Here is a 17,331-nt window from a genome sequence, read left to right on the forward strand (position 1 = left end):
GAAGTCAGGACAGGCAGAGAAATGAATCACGAAGAGGTGAGAATGAAAACTTGGTTCAGTGTAACTTCATCATACTGGATCAGGCTTTTAGAGTCTGATGCTAGATGGTTTATTGCCAGCATATTTAAGCACAGTATATTTTGGGAAAAGTTTCCTGATGTAATACAGGCCCCAGTGCACAAGGAAGCATAATTATGCTGGAACTCAACTCCGCCTACATACCATGCTATCTGTATTAGCTTAAGTGCCTGAAGGATCTGGCCTGGTCTCAGTCATACAGCTAGCATAGAGGCCATCTGGGCTATGATCCACCTCTGGTCCTGGTTGTGAGAGCTTGGCAAAGCCCTTGTCTATACAGATAATGTAGGAGTCATTTAACGTATTAGAGATCTTCAGTTCTGGTTGTGGTAGCTTGGAGGAGGCCCCTTGCTTTTCAGTATAATATAAGGGTCATTTAGATTACTAGCCCACCTCATGTCCTGGTTGTAGGAGCTTAATTTGGCTTGGCCCAACAGATAATGTGGATAACCAGGTTATCAGTCATCTCTAATTCTTAATCTTCTGGAAAAAACAAGTTATATGTCCTTCCCTGTGAAAGAAAATTCTGGATCCTTAATATTCCTGCTTTTCCTGGGCATCTGAGGGTGTAAGGACTTTTAAGTGCCCAACAAGTCAAGGAGTCTATATTATACCAGTGGTTTACTGGGCCTGCCTTTCTGAGGCCTGAATCAGAAAGGCATAACTTAATTTTTTTATATTTTCTGTCTCTTTCAGATGCTGACTAGAAGTGAAATAGGCTCTTTCTGATATGTTGGTCTTTCTTACTCTTTCTGTAAAGCCTCTTCCCTCCATGTAGCTGCTTGTCTGACGTGTGTTTCACCTCCATGCCAACTTAAATGGCATAACTTTGTTTCTCCTTTTGCTTCCACCTAGACAGTTTCTGAGATTTATAACTTGCTTACCTGGAAGTTTTTTTTTTCTTTTAAGTGAATAAAATTGTCCTTGAGCTTAAAAATAAGTGCAACTAAATGGAAAATGCTGTGTTGAACTGGTTATGGCAGTACACACTTATAGTTTGATGTAATATTAGAAAATAATAATCCAAAATTACCTGATCTTAACCACGGAAATAGCTATGAGCCTCTACAACTTTGTATTAAATGAGACATTAAAGAGTTTTCTAGCAATAAAGAACAATACCACTCATTAAAACTCTGTTTTGAAATTTTTTTGGCAGTAAAATATGCTTTTTATATTGATTTGATTGGTTTACTGCTATATTAAGAAAAATTGAGGGCCAGTGTGATGGCTCAGTAGGTAAAGGCACTTGTTGCCCAAGCCTAATGACTTGAGTGTTAATCCTGGAATCCATTAAGAAATTGGAAGGAGGGGACAGGAGAAATGGCTCAGTGGTTAAAAGTACTGACTGCTCTTCTAAAGGACCAAGGTTTAATTCCCAACACCCACATGGCATCTCATAACTGTCTGTAACTCCAGTTCCAGGGGATCTGACTCCCTTACACAGACATACATGCAGGCAAAACATCAATGCACATAAAATAAAAGTAAATTGTTTAAGAAAAATGCTGGAAGGAGAAAACTAGCTCAGCAGAGTTGTTCTCTGGCCCTCTGCAGGCACACCATGATACCCCCCACCTTTCTCCTTCATTCTCTTACCCCCTCCCCCCTTTAAAGTTTGGGTTTTGGGGAATTATTACCATTCTTGTTGGGTATGTGGATTTTCTTGAGATTGTGCTGAATATTCATGAGTGATATACCTTGAGCTTTTAGTGAGTAAAACCTTCACCTATAAATACTCTTCTGGAAAGGTTAAAGTGGATTGCTCAAGTGAGAATGTTAGGGATTTTAAAAAGTAAATATGGGCTTATTGGGGGTTTTATTGTACTTCAGTCTCCGTTTTGTTTTGTTTTTTTGAGACAGGCGTTCTCTGTGTAACAGCTCTGGCTGCTTTGGAACTTACTTTGTAGACCAGGCTGGCTTTGAACTCAGAGATCTGCCTGCCTCTGCTGGAATTCAAGGTGAGGGCTACCACACCTGGCTACTCCAGTCTCCATTTTTATTTCAGTCTCTATTCTTTTTTTTTAAAATTTATTTATTTATTTATTATGTATACAATATTCTTTCTGCATGTATGCCTGAAGGTCAGAAGAGGGCACCAGACCTCATTACAGATGGTTGTGAGCCACCATGTGGTTGCTGGGAATTGAACTCAGGACCTTTGGAAGAGCAGGCAATGCTCTTAACCATTGAGCCATCTCTCCAGCCCCCTTCAGTCTCTATTCTTAAAGCTTTCCTTAATAGAATGTTTCAGAAAATAGCAAGCACTCTGAAGCTAATAGGACTCTCTCTCTCTCTCTTTTTAAATAGCAACAGACATGCAAGAGGATGAGATTGGGTCTCTGCCTTGTCTTGTCACAAACTGGTTTCCCTTGTGGAGTGGACTGCAGCTTTCTTCTGCTTCTGTACTTCTCCTTGCTTCCAGATGGATGGCTTGGGTCATTTTTGTTTTGCCATTGTCAGTGCCTGTTCACTCACTCCTTTCTTTTGCTTTGGCTCTTCCTGTTCTCTTCCTCATTAATGATGTAGTTATGTTCATTAACTATTTCTCTTTTTCTCAACTCTAAAAAAAGGTTTGATTTCTATTATTCCTTTGAAGTTCTCTTTCTGAAAGATCATCTGCTTTGTTTTGTGCTATTTGACCAGCATCTTCCTAACAAGCCCCCAACTGTTTCCATTCCCATTGCAACAACTGAACAAAATCTCCTTCATCATTTTATGATCGTATAAATAATTCATACTCTTTATAAAACAATTCAGATACTAAATGCATGTAACCTCTTATTCCAAAGTTTATTATGAATTGTTTTTAGCATCTTTTTGTACATTTTTACAGATTTGTGTCTGTACTATCTCACTTTTTTTTTTTAATAAATTATGCCTTCTCTCCAATCAGCATTGATAAAGGACTTGTGTCCACCCGTCTTAACCAAGATTCCTAGAGAATCACTTGGTGTTGGGGGTGGTGTCAGGGTGGTTGGTTCAAGATATACGTGCCCTAGCTTTCCCCATGCTGAGTTTTATACCTTAGTGTAACATGATTAATAAAAACCCAGAGACAGAAATTGGGGTTCAACCTGAAGGTCAGAAAACCAAAACAGCTAGCTATTGGCTCTTACCTCTACCTCAGTCCAGAATGGCGATCCTGCCTTCTGGAATCTAAGAATGAGTGTGTCTGAGAGCTGTCTCCTCTCGTCTTATATTCCTCTCTAGTGCTGGGAATAGAGGCATTGCACCACTACCATCTAGTTTCTATGGCAAACTAGTGTGGCTGCTGGTATCAAAGGTGTGCATCCTTACTGCCTAGTCTGTAAGACTGACCAGTGGGGGATGTTTCAGGCAAGCTTCACTTATTAAAATACAAATGAAATATCACTACACCTTAGGTATGGGGTAATGTTCAATCTGTCTTTAAAGAGAATCTCTTAGATGATTCTACCACAGTTTGTAGGCATCAGCAAAGCACTTGCTGGTCTGTCAGGTCCTGTTTCTTGTTTCTACTGCCAATTGCTTCACTTGCTGTGTCCTTTGGGGGTAGTCCTTGGCACACTTACTCACATTTTCAGATGGAGTCTTAAGAAAAGATGCATTAAGAGCTTTTTGATTTGTATTTTAGATTGCTTGTTGTTTAGAAACTGTGCAAAACTCAGACCTAGCTACTTGTTGTAGATCCTATGGCTACTGGCCTGTATTTACAGCCCAGTTGCATAATTATATTGCACCAACAGAGCACAGAAGTGGTGGAGGCCATGTTCTGTTTCTTTGATTACCAGCATATCTGGACAGTTGTTGTTTGTTTGTGAATTATCTCTTTTGTTGACACACAGTAGCATCTTACAGGGAAGCTTCTGTTTATAGTCTTGACAATTGTCCTTGAATCTTTGCCTCCTTAGTAAGTTCTGTACTTGTGTTCTTCAGGCATATCCAGGAGACATTGCTTTGTTTCTTGCATCTCAGCTTTGATTTTATGTCTAGGGCATTCCAGCTGGATCACTTGGGGCTCATTGTACTTTGACCCACTGGTTACTTGTGATGGCCTTGATCTTCTTACCTATCGTATGTTCATTGTCTAGCTCTCTTCTCATCCTGATGTCTTCCCTAGTTTATGCCTAAATTGAGCCGTTGATTTTCTGATGATCTGACCCTCTCAATGAGGTTATTTGCTGGCTGGTTTTAACAGCTGTCTGACAGGTACTTCAGACTACTAATGAATCTAGGCTTGCCTCTGAAGGTTCATGACTCCTTTCATCACATGTCTCCTGAGAACTTTCCATGTATCTAATGCTTTCCATTTTTCAGTGGGTGGGAAAGCTGTTCCCTCACAGCTCTGTCACTGACCCCTGGTGTTGTCTGCTTGCAGTTGGGCCGGTGTACAAACAGCGTGGTCAAGTATGAGCTGATGCGTCCATCCAACAAAGCACCACTCTTAGTGCTGTGTGAAGACCATCGGGGTCGCATGGTGAAGCATCAGTGCTGTCCTGGCTGCGGCTACTTCTGCACTGCGGTAAGAGCCCAGCCCGCCTGCCGGGCTTCAAGAGTCCTCTGCAGAGACTCATTTCAGAGTCATATCCCATATAGGGCCTATTCCATAAGCCTTTCATCACAGTTATTGAGCTTTCTTATGTAGACAAAGGACCTTGTATCCCCCGCTCCCTTGTTTTGTTCTGTGAATTTCTGTCTTGAGTACAGAGGAGGGCATGCCTCCTCCCTTTGCTGCATTCTTTGTGTTCTATCAGTTGCCAGTAGGATCTTGTCTTTGGTGACTCCATTCATGAGATAAATCTGCATCCACCAGACCTGTAGACAGGCTCCTTCTTATGATGCCTCTGTGGGTGTCTTCACTTACCTGCTCCTTCAGATGTTTTGCTGCCCCTCTGTGGCCTAGGCCAGGAGCTTCTGGTATGAGGGCTTAGCTTTGAATCCTATACCTTGTTTCTTTCTTAGACTTCCCTTTTTATGCTTCTGCTGAAAAATAGAATACTTCTGAATTGCATTGTCTGTGTAAGAACAGCTATTCTAATTGGTGCTGTAATTGGTATTAATTGAAACGATCACTTTTGGTACTTTTGATTCTCTCTGCCCATCATCCCATGCGGGCCTTCTAGGCCTTATGCAGCTCTCTTGCTTGTTTAGAGTGTCCTGATTGTTGTGAGACCTCAGCTATCTGGGTTTCTGGGATTGGAGGTGAGTAGTGGTGGCAATAAGGTGACCTTTGGTGGCCTCTGTTCATTTTGTGGGCTTTTTGTTTCTCTGCTGTTGGTCACCAGGCCATACCTGGGCTTTTTCTTGCTTGTGTAATCTGAGTAGTTCAATAGAACGTCATCTAGTTTTCTGAATGTTACTCTGAGTTTTTTAAAAATGATTTTCTCCTTTCTTTCTCCAGGGTAACTTCATGGAATGTCAGCCTGAGAGCAGTATCTCTCATCGTTTCCATAAGGACTGTGCCTCTCGAGTCAACAATGCGAGCTACTGTCCCCATTGTGGGGAAGAGACTTCCAAGGCCAAAGAGGTGACCATAGCAAAAGCTGACACGACTTCCACAGTGACTCTGGCCTCAGGACAGGAGAAGAGCTTGGCTTCTGAGGGCAGGGCTGACACGACCACGGGCAGGTACTAAGCAAAGTAGCTGTGGCCAAGTTTTTCAGATAGTATTCCAGAAGATATGTCCTCTGCAGTTACTGGTTTCTGTTGGCATCCAGAAGTCTCAGTGAGCTTCGCATTTATTGTGGTTTCTCGTCTCTAAGAAGTGCTAGTGTTCATTTACTATCATTTGTACATGAGTCAGTTTCATTTTGGCTTTATAAAATCATCTGTGTTGAATCAGTTTTTACACTGCCTTGACTGGTGCAGCCTTTTGTAGTTTTTCATTCTTTAATGTAGTCCCCACACCCCGAAGTATTCTATTAGCTATTGTTAGACTGGACACACTGCTTGGCACAAGGTTGAAGGCCTTTGCTGAATAAAAGATAAAGCAATGTATTCCCATAGACGTATATAATTTCTTTTCTAAAAGAACCCAGTAGAAATTAGCCGAAGATCTTGAGAGCTCTGGAGTGATAAGACAGATGACCATGGTCTTTCGAACCAGCCATTCCCTGATAGGAAAGTAATGGTGTAGAGATCCTTTCCAGATAGGGACAGAGCCGTCAAGTTGCTCAGCAAAAATTGGAAAAGATAATTTTATAAACATGATAGCAGTAGTGTAAAAAAAAAAAAAACAAAAACCAAAAAACAAAACCTAAAGCTTCATTTGAAGTCATTTAAAAGCCTCAGGTTATTTGTGTGTACAGTGGGAAGGTCTTAGTGCTTTCATATTAATTGGTAAATTCAAACATTCTCAAGTCATAGTTCCAGTAGGCACCCATCCCTAAACTGGGGGAGGCAGTAGATTGACTGGATATAGCCTGAAGCTTGTTTATTAAAATCAGGTTTGAGTGAGTGGGTGGAGATCCTAGGAGTGTTGTGCCAACTTCTGAGTGTCTTGTTCATTGCGGGGGATGGGGGTCTGCATTTCGGACAGCTCACTTGAGACTTGCAGATAGTGAACGGACTGGCATTGACTCCTCAGAGGCAGCCTGAGTGGGCAGGTTGGAACAGGTTTTGTTTATGTTTTCATTGGTTTCCGTGAGAAAGAGAGGTTTTCCAAATAATGAAACAACATTTCAATAATTTCCTTCTCATGAAGCATTGCTGGAGCCCCAGAGGACGACAAGTCGCAGAGCACAGTCCCCCAGGCACCAGAGTGCTTCGATCCTGCAGGGCCAGCTGGGTTCGTGAGGCCAACTTCTGGCCTTTCCCAGGGTCCAGGAAAGGAGACCTTGGAAAGTGCTCTAATCGCTCTGGACTCTGAAAAGTAAGAGCCAGCCTGTTTTTGTTTTTTGTTTTTTTTTGTTGTTGTTGTTTTTTGTTTTTTGTTTTTTTCCAGAGACAGCTCAGGGTCACGTTCTTCCCCATGGGTTCCTAATACTTTCCAGCTTTTTGAATAACACTGTTTATCAAAGGATGACTTCACGACGTGCCAGTCTCATATGTCTTCCCACTGTCTGGGATGTATTGTTGCAAATTATTATCCATTCATGCCAAGAGCAAGAGATGACATTCTTGTTATCCTGAGCAAGGACAGTTTTATGTGCTCCTTTGGGTAAGCCGCCTGCAGGCTCCTAGAGCAGATACTATCATTCCATGAGCTCCTACCATCTACCTTGCTACCTAATCTCTGCTTAGTGAGGCTAGATCAGGTAACCTCCTCAAGCTGTTTGCTAGACCCCACACTGCAACCTTTATTGGCTCACAGGTCTGCTTGTGTCCTCTTTCTCTGGGGACAGCCTTCCACTCCTTACAGAGGCTTATCAAGGTGTCTTATTCTGCCCTGGAAGGAAAATGGTTCACTCATTCATACCTAACAGATAAGTCCCTCTGTTGGTCTTCTTCATTCTGAATAGCCTCTCACTCTCTCTATCCTAGTTTATCTGATACCCTTAATCCCTGTCCTTTGACCAGGCCCCAGACTTTTCCTAACCCCTCTACTCCTAATCCTTGTGTAGAAGTTGATGTAAGCTTCATAGCAAACATGTTGACATAAGGCCCTTACTTGCTGCTAGAGGATAACTAGTGTCACCCTATGACAGTTGTCATCACTTGAGCTGCACAGGTCACCCTGGACATGGACAGGCTGCACCTCATATGCTTTCTTGAGTATAAATGATAACTAGTCCATGGTGACTTCTGGCAGCTCCCTGACCTTCTACGATATAGCAGCTTGTCTGTGCCCTGAGTAGGGCACATGTCATGTTAGCAGCGGTGTTTTAGTGTGCAGCACTTTTATGACATAAGAAGACAGTTGTTGGGGTTTTTGTTGTTGTTTTGTTTGTTCTTTTGGTGGGCAGTGCCTCAAGGCTTTAAACATGCTCACAGATGCTCTCAACATTGTACCTCTTGCCCTGTTTTGACAATAAGACTGCTGCTGATTCTGTCCTCTGCTTTTTACAGACCCAAGAAGCTTCGCTTCCACCCCAAGCAGCTGTACTTCTCTGCCAGGCAGGGTGAGCTGCAGAAGGTGCTTCTCATGCTCGGTGAGTTGCTATTACCTGAGACCCCAAAAGGAACACAGGGAAGCCTTGTTGGTTACCCCTTTTCTCATGAGCCCCATCTCACTGTCTAATGCTTATAAATGTTTGATTCCTCTGATTAGTGAAAGAAAGTGCTCCCTGGTATGTAACATGGCCTGGAAATGTTCTCTATGCATTTCTAGTTTTTAAAAAGTGAAAAAAAAAATCTAGTTTAAGAAATAACCAGTTGAGTGATTATTAGATTAAGCAGAAATGTACATTGCAGGAAAAGCAGCTGGGTCCTGTTGTGACATGTTGCAGTGAGGAAGCCAATGCTTCTGTGCTGACAGGAGTAGCACTGCTGCACAAAGTGATCCAGTGGAAGTAAGGACATTGTATGTTTTGCAGCTGTTGAGCTTGGGTAACTCTTTAGTGCCTGAGAATGTGCTTGTTAGAGCTGACCCAGTCTCAGCTTGAGTCCTCAGCTCATGGTTCTGGGCTTGACCTCTCTGAAGTTCATCTTTGGTTGAAAAGCATGGATAAACAGCTCTTTGAATGACAGCAAATCATGAAAGAAGCCAAAATTTGTCAAGGAGAAAGGAAAAGATGGGAGAATTCATTTAATTTTAAAAAAAAGTTTTGTTTTTCATGGATTTTATATAGTATTAATTTGCTTCATTAATTTTTGCATGGTATCTTGATTCAATGTCTAGAAAAATGCTCAAAATTTGGGAGCCTAAGGCAGAAGGATTTCAAGTTCAAGGCCAGCCTGGGCTGCATAGTGAGACCCTGTGTCTCCAAAAAGTAAAAATGAAACAAATATTTGAGTCTTAGGGGCACACTTCTGTCTGCTCCTGGGACATGTCTGTTTTGGAGCTGTTCTCCCTTTAGCACGTTTTTTATAAGCTTGTTAGAGGCTGAGATAGGAGTATCTGAAAACACCAGAACTCAAGGATTAGAATGAACACGGTAAAGCACTCTGGGAAACATGCCAGCCAGGTTTCATGTAGGGCTGGTATAGGGTCTCTTGATCTTAATAGTACAGCTGGGGCCTAACTTCTGCCTGCAGACGGTATAGTGACTCCATCATGACTTCAGCGCTCATTTTTTACATTGATGTTGTCCGTGTCAGCCCTGATAACCATCATAAGTATATGAAAATGTGTTGTAGTTGCCTCTGATATAATTAGTAAAATTGTGTTTGTTTACAGTTGATGGAATTGATCCCAATTTCAAAATGGAGCATCAGAATAAGCGTTCCCCATTGCATGCTGCTGCAGAGGCTGGCCACGTGGACATCTGCCACATGCTGGTTCAGGTTTGGAAGGATAGCTTTAAATAGTTTCTTCATCCTGTCAGTGTTTATCTAAGTGTCACTAGGCTGAAATGGCAGTGGTACCTTGAGACTGCTGTAGAGCTCCACACTACTGTGTAGCTGTGTCTCAGCTCATTTTCTAGTTTTAGTTTAGCCTTGGCTTTAATATTTACTAAGATCTGCTGTAGATGATGGGGGCTTAGTGAGACTCGGATCTTTCCCTCTTCTTACCCCGTGACTGATTACATATCCCTCATTCTTTAAACCATGTCTAGAATTTAATTTTATGAGATGACTGAATAGTTAAAGGTGCTTGCCACCAAACCTGACAACCCAAGTTTGACTTCTGGAACTCGCATGATAGAAGAAGAGAACACAAATTATTCTCTGACCTTCACATATGTTGTGATGTATACATATATCTCCCCAATTGAAAATAAATGTAAAAAATCTAAATAACATTGAAAGTTATTTTTTCCCTCCCGAACACTCTTGTAACCATTAACCATCCTCTGTTTCTCTCCACACTTTTTTTCAGCAGCTGGTAACCACTGTCTTCCACATTCAAGTGAGAATGTGCCGTGTTCTATTGTGCAGTAAATGCACAATTGTGTGTAAATGCAGGATCACAGTCTTATTTATGGCAGTTGTTACATTGTGTCCACATACCACACTTTGTCTTTTGCCCATTTGTTAGTGGACACTGGGTTTGGTTCAATGTCAGTCATAGTTCGTGTGAATAGGACCGTCATAGACTTAGGTGTCCAGAGGTCTCTCAGACATAAACTTCTTTCTTTTGAATATACACCCAGGAGTACCCTTTCTGGATCACTTAGTTGCTCTAGATCCAAAAGTTGAAAAACCTCCATGCTGTCTTCTGTAGTGCCTATTTGGCTGATCTAAGCATTTTTCTTTTTCTGCATCTGCATGGCTATTTGTTACTTATTTATCTTTTTTAATTTGTATTTCCTTCATGATTAGTGGTGTTGTAGTTTTTCATATACTTTTGGTTCTTGTTATAGCTTTTTTTGAGAAATGTTTGATATGTTACTCTCTTTGAAAAATGAGTTATTTGCTATTGAGTTGTGTGAATTCTGGAAACCAATCCCTTGTTAAATGAATATTTTACAGATACTTCCCTCTGTTATAGGTCACCTATTAACTCTGTTTCCTATATTGTTTATACAGGTAAATACGGAAGTTTGATAGAGGTTGCCTATATAGAATTAACCTTGCATCCTTAGGATGAAATCACTTGGATCCTAGTGATTTATTTCTGCTGTGTTATTTAACTAACTTACTAGTATTTTGCCTACAATTTTCGTATCTATCTACCAGGATAACTGTTTTCTGTAGCCTTTGGCTGTGGCTGCTGCTGATGTTAGCGTTAGTACTGTAGAACAATATTATATTGTATTAGGAGAGTGCGAACCCCTCCCCCATAGTTTTAGAAATACTGGCATTAATCTTTGGAAATTTGGTGAAATTTCATTGTGAAACTGCCCACTCTGGACTTTTCTTTGTTGCAAGACTTTTTTTTTTTTTTTTTAACTTTACTGCAGTCCCTTGTTATTTATTGGACTTTTCAAGCATTTTATTTATTCATCATTCAATTTTGATTGGTTTCAAGTGTCGGGAAAGTTGCCCATTTCTTGCTGTCATCTGATTGTTTATGATAGTCCATAATGATCCTTTGTGCTCCTGTAATGTCAGCTGGTACACATCTAGTCTACTTTTGTTTGAGTTGTGTTCATTTTTTTAGGTTAACTACGGGTTTGTTTACCTTTTCTAAAATTCAACTTTGTCTTTTAATCTTTGTTTTTTCATTTTTCATATTCATTTTATTTGTTTCTCTTCTGATCTTTGTTTATTAATTTTGGATTTTGTTCTAGTTCCTTAGCATTCCATCATTAGTTTATTTATTTAAGACTTCTATTTTTTGCTTTGGTTTATTGCCATAAATATCTTTCTTAGTATTGCTTTTGCTTTATCCCATGTTGTATTTTCATTTGTTCTAGGAAATGTGTTTGTGTGTGTGTATGTGTGTGTGTGTATGTGTGTGTGTGTATGTGTGTGGTATGGCAGAGATTGGCATCACATGTCTTTCTTAACCAATCTCCACTTTATATATAGAGATAGGGTCTTTTATTTAAGACAAGAGCTTGAAGATTAACCTAGCTAGCCAGCTTGCATCTGGGATCCCTCAGTTCTGTGTCCCATGTACTAGGATTAAAGTCAGGTCAGTCTGCCCTTCCAACTCTACATTTACAAGGGTGCTGGGGATACAAGCGCTTGTTGTCATGTGTGCATATATATAGAGATAGGGTCTTTTATTTAAGACAAGAGCTTGAAGATTAACCTAGCTAGCCAGCTTGCATCTGGGATCCCTCAGTTCTGTGTCCCATGTACTAGGATTAAAGTCAGGTCAGTCTGCCCTTCCAACTCTACATTTATAAGGGTGCTGGGGATACAAGCGCTTGTTGTCTTGTGTGCATGGCAAGAGATTTGCCTCCCAAGCCATTTCCTTAGCTCCCAGTTCTAGAAAATATTTTAGACTTCTCTCTTGTTTCTTCATTGACTCATTACTTGTTTCTGAGAATACTGTTGAATTTCTTTGTATATATACTATTCCTGAAGTGCTTTTTTTTGTTGATTTCCATTTTTATTTAATTGTGGCCATAGACAATATATATGCTATGGTTTCAGGTTTTTGTGTTTGATTTTCTTTTGGTGAGGGGGAGGCTAAAATTTTTTGGGTGCTGGGGAGATGGCTCAGCTGTTAAGACCACAGACTTATTAGTCTTTCAGGAGTCCCAGAAACCATGTTGCAAGGGGGTGGGAGTGGGTGTGTGGTGGCACAGCCTCCTGTAACTCCAGCTCTGTGTACATACATATAATACCAATAATTAGAAATAAAACAAATTTTAAAATATTTATTTACATTTACGTGTGGTCTGACCTACAGAATGTTCTGTATCCTGATGCGAAGAATTTTCATTCTACAATTCTAACTTGAATTGTTGTGTAAATGTCAGACTTGTTCCTTTGATCTGTAATATAGTTCAATTCCACTGTTTCTTTCTTGTTTTGGTCTGAGTGAGATCATCAGATGAAAATGATATTAATCCCACAATTGCATTGTATTGGAGTGTTCCCTGTCCCTTTAAATATGATGTTCATATTATATAATTGGATTCTCTTGTATTTTTTTTTTAAGGCCTTGGAGCCTGTCCTGGAACTCCCTCTGTAGTCCAGGCTGTCCTTGAAATCACAGAGATCTGCCTGCCTCTGCCTCCCAAGTGCTGGGATTAGAGGCGTGCACCACCACACACTGGCAAAGGGAAGAGTCTTCGGGTTTGTTTGTTTGTTTGTTTGTCTGTTTATTTATTTATTTATTTATTTATTTTTGTGAGAATTCATTTTATGTCTATAAATGTTTGCCTACATGTAAGTCTGTGTATAACAAGCCTGTGCACTGCCTAAGAAGGCTGGAAGAGTGTGTTCGTTTCCCTAAAACTGGAGTTTACAGACAGTTGTTAGCTGCCATGGGGTGCTAGGAATTGAACCTGGGTCCTCTGAAAGGGCAGTCAATATTCTTAACCTCTGAGCCATCTCTCCAGCCTCTTGTATATTTTATATTGAGTAATATGTATTTATAATTATTATTTTCTTTTATTAAATTGACTACTATGTCATAGCGTGACCTTTAAAATTTTCTTTTTAGTTGTGAATGAGTATTTTGCTTAGATTTATGTCTGTGTACCACATGCATGCCTGGTGACTGGAAGCCAGAAGAGGGCCTTGGATCCTCCAGAACTAGAGTTAAAGACAGTTGTGAGCCACTATGTACTTTCTGTGAATCAAACCTAGGTCCTTTAGAAGAGCAGCAAGTGTTCCTTACCATTGAATCATCTTTCCAGCCCCTGGTTGGTTTTACTTTTACTTAAAATCTGTCTTATCTAAGTATATCAGCTTGCTCTTTTTGCAGTACATCTTTTTCTGTCCATTCACTTGAACTATGTGTGTGTTTCTGAAATGAGTTTCTTACTGTCAGCAAATCATCTGATCCTTTTTTTTTTAAAAATCCATTTTATCTGTATTTTTTTATTTGGAGAATTTATTCTCTTTCCATTTAAGCCATTATTGTTAAGGACACAATCCTGTCAACTAGTTTGTTCGTTGTTCTGCATTCTCTTTCTATCTCTTGTGTGTCTTTGTGAGTTTGGGAAATCTTCATGGGAAGGATTTGATCCTATTATATCTGGGTGAGTCCATTTGCATGCTTTCATGATTGCTATCTTTTTTTTTCCTAATATTAGACATCTTGTACTTTTTTTTACATGACTAGACTGGTGGCAGAGTCCTCATATTGACTGCCTTGAAGGTCTGTTCCTACTTCATTTCTTGACGATAGTTTTCGGGGGTCTTTATTTTCAGCAGCAGATGTTCGGTCTTTGTTTTCTCTACACTCTGCAGATACCACTTGACTTTCCCCAAGGTTTCTGTTTCCAAGTCTGCTGTGGTATAACTGGGATTTCTTTGTGTGTAACTTAAGGATTTCTCTGGCTGTGTTTAAGATTCTCACTTTGTCTTGTGCTTTTAATTAATATAAGCCTTAAAGACTATCTATTTTGGTTGAAATATATTTTGGGATCCTTTATAACTTCCTGGTTCTGGTTCATCTTCTCCAAGTTTGTAACCTTTTCGGTAGTTACTTCTTTGAACAAGCTTTCTCTATTTTTCCTTTTCTCTTATCTTTCTAAACTATACATGTAATTGTTGTTTCTCTTTATGGTATCCAAGTCCATAGGTATTTTTGTTCCTGTTTTTATAAATGTACATGTGTGTTTATATATACTTTGTCTCATTTTTGCTGTGGTCGAGCCATTTCCTATGCATAGACTGTAGAACTTCCCCAACTAATAGCAGTAGGTGCTTTACTGGCATTTTGCCTTGTGGTCACTCCTTGTGATGGATCCTGGAGCATCAAGACTCTGGTAGTGGATCTGTTTTCTACTACCATTCTGAACTTGATGTATTTATTGACTTTCGGCATTTTATATGTTTTGCTTATTCCTGGATTTTTGAAGACTTGTCTTTGATCTGAATTCTCGTCTTGTTACTGTTAGAATCATTTTCAATCCTTCAGGGTCATGACTTTTTCTCCTTCCCATATTATCTCCAGAAACAGATCCCCTTCTGTCTCAGTTTTCCTGTTAGGGTTCCTATCCATCAGGTTAGGACCTTGTGGATTGATTTCTGGCCATGGTCTCTCTGAGGATATGGCTCAATACTGTGGTATGTTCATTGCTAGTGTTGATTGTCAACTTAAGAAGAGCTGGAATCACCTAGGTGACAAGCCTTCATGTATACCCATAAGGGGTTATTTAAATTAGATTAGCCTCTGAGCATGCCTGTGATTATCTTGAAGGTTAATTGACATGGAAAGACCAAGCCTAAAGGAGGACTGCATCATTCTCTGGGCTTGGGACTTAGAGTACCTAAACAAGAAGCTACTTAACACAAGTGAGTCAGAGGTATAGAAGGGGTTAGAGGGAGGAGAAATGGGGGGGGGGGTTGGGAAATGAAGGGGAGGAGGTATAATTAATTATATTGTAATTAAAAATTAAGAAGCAACTTAAAGAAAATGTTATATTTGCTTATAGTTTGACTTAAAGTTAACCAAGGAGTAGAATCTTGTAGTGGCAGGAACTTGATATACCTGATCCCGTTGTATGTATAGCCAAGAATGAATTGTTAATGCTTATGCCTAGAAGCCTAGGCCAGGAAACCAGCATCAATAAGCACAGAGGCCTATTCAGAGTAATTTTGATGTTTACTTGCTTGCTACTATAATGCCTTTCTTTACCTGTGTGTATGCGGTTTTTTGTTTTGCTGATTGTCTATGTCTCCTGCAGCATTATGTGTGTCGTTTGGATTTAAAGTGACAGCATGCTGCTTATTCCTCAGGTATTTGGGGCTGTAGTCTGGGCAACATAAATGGAGAGCATTCTAGCTTTGCAGAAAGTACTCCTCTGATCTGGAGTTTTCCCAACCTTTTGATAGTGCTGTGGATACCCGTGGTCTGGCTCCTAGACTGAGAGAACATTGATCACAGAAGCACCATTATGCCTGGCTGCTCTATTTAGAAGGATTAGCCTGTGGGTATCAGTTTACTGGCAGAGTTCTGTTTTCCAGACTTTGTTCTTTTAAGCAGCATTATTGTTCTGAAGGGTAACTGGTGGATTGGCAGAGAGATATGACTTGGCTTGATGAAGATGAGAGACATTCTGCACCCCCTCTCCCTGTGCGCCATTCCTCCTCTGTCACTGTCCCTCTTAGGGTTGCACCTTTGCACTTAGAGAAGTCTTGGGAACCTAGGAAGCAGGTCATGTCAGTGTCTTCATCACACCACATCCAGGATTGTAGCAGCGTCCCTCATGATGGAGGTGTGGTAGAGCTTATCAGTGAAGAATGTATTCTTTTAATTCTGTCTTTTCTGTTTGAAAATCTGAGTAGTCACCTGCTGGTCTTTACTTTTCCTCCTCCCACCCATCACTCTGCCTTGATGATATCAGAGAGTTTTTTTTTTCCTCCCTCTGGGCTATGATCAGAGGGTTTTTTGGGGGGAGGGGTGGGCTGCTGGCTATCTGTTGAGGGCATCTGCATATATGTTCATCATATATGTGCATATATGGGCATGATCTGGTGTCACCAGCACCTGAGTTCTCCAGAAAGCCTTGGCCCCCACCCCAGAGGTTGTGTTGCAGGGCTGCCTACAGGTTTGGTTCTGTCTGTCGTGCTGTCCAGCTTGAGGCCTAGCTCTTTGTTTGACTTGAGTAAGAATGGGCTTTTGTAAGTAAGAGTAGTGATAGACAGGTATTCTTGAACCTATCTGTTATTTTTCCGCTGTAATGGACGCGTGCATGCATGCGTGCACGTGTGTGTGTGTGTGTGGGAGCAGAGCTGCATGTGCTCTGTACAAATAGAAGCTTTATCCTGCCTTCATAGTTCAGCTTGTTCCTTTCCTCAGGACTTCTGCCACTGCATGACCTTCATTCTCTGTGTTTTTTAAAGTTATTTGCGGGCAGGCAGTGGTAGTGCACGCCTTTAAAATCCCAACACTTGGGAGGCGAAGGCAGGTGGATCTCTGTGAGTTCGAGGCCAACCTGGTCTACAGAGGGAGTTCCAGGACAGGCTCAAAGGCCTTTAAAAAAAAGAAAAAAGTTATATACTTACTAAAATTGGCTGCTGCGGAGTTTTGGCTTTCCTTTGTCTTCTGGTGTTTTTGTTTGTTGGTTTGTTTTCTGTTTATTTTAAGCAGCTAGACCTTGACCTTTAAGTTTAGTGTTTGAAACCAACTGTATTTTCCCTCCATGTTTTCGTCTCACTGCTGCTCTGGTCACTTGATCTCTGGTTCCTGCTCTTGTAAGACAGCCCTCCTTTTTGGAGTGCACCTTTGGACTTGAGCTTTTTTACTGCTGTCATCGCTGTAAATATTTACTTTATAAGTTACAGAATCCTATGGAGAAGGCTCAGCTGTCAGTAACCAGTTCCTCTTGGCCACAGCTGATAACAAACTGGGGCCTTACCTGTGTGCACTTGTCAGTTCATTTGTCTCTTTTATTTTATTGAAAAAGTTATAAATTATTCCAAAATTCTTATCACTTGAAACTAGTTTTTGTTTTGTTTATTCTGGAAACTATTTTAACACTTGGAGAAACATGCTGATTAGATGGGTGTCATCTGCCCTCCCACACTTTTCTCTCCCTTTCTTAGACATCTCTATATCCTGCTGTGCCTGTGTGTCAGATGAATTTAGAAATGAAGTCTAGGAAGAATATTCTGCTTGAGATAGAGCTTGATAGAATAATTATATCTGTCTGTGTG

At 40.5% G+C, this 17,331-nt stretch overlaps 1 protein-coding gene across 5 annotated transcripts in view; it reads left to right on the top strand.

Annotated features, from left to right (window-relative positions):
* Positions 1-17,331, top strand: part of Ehmt1 (euchromatic histone lysine methyltransferase 1) — a 146,470-nt gene that overhangs the window by 97,999 nt on the left and 31,140 nt on the right. For 4 of the 5 annotated variants that reach the window (XM_085681218.2, XM_085681217.2, XM_085681219.2 and 1 more), the window contains exons 11-15: positions 4,439-4,582; positions 5,462-5,688; positions 6,764-6,931; positions 8,068-8,150; positions 9,338-9,444. In XM_085681218.2, coding sequence (XP_085537344.2) covers positions 4,439-4,582; positions 5,462-5,688; positions 6,764-6,931; positions 8,068-8,150; positions 9,338-9,444 — 729 coding nt within the window. The remainder of the gene's footprint in view (positions 1-4,438; positions 4,583-5,461; positions 5,689-6,763; positions 6,932-8,067; positions 8,151-9,337; positions 9,445-17,331) is intronic. The other variant, XM_085681223.2, reaches the window with a different exon arrangement.

This window comes from Myodes glareolus, chromosome 21 (assembly GCF_982192425.1).
Source record: "Myodes glareolus chromosome 21, mMyoGla1.1, whole genome shotgun sequence".
In the NCBI taxonomy this organism is placed as follows: domain Eukaryota; kingdom Metazoa; phylum Chordata; class Mammalia; order Rodentia; family Cricetidae; genus Myodes; species Myodes glareolus.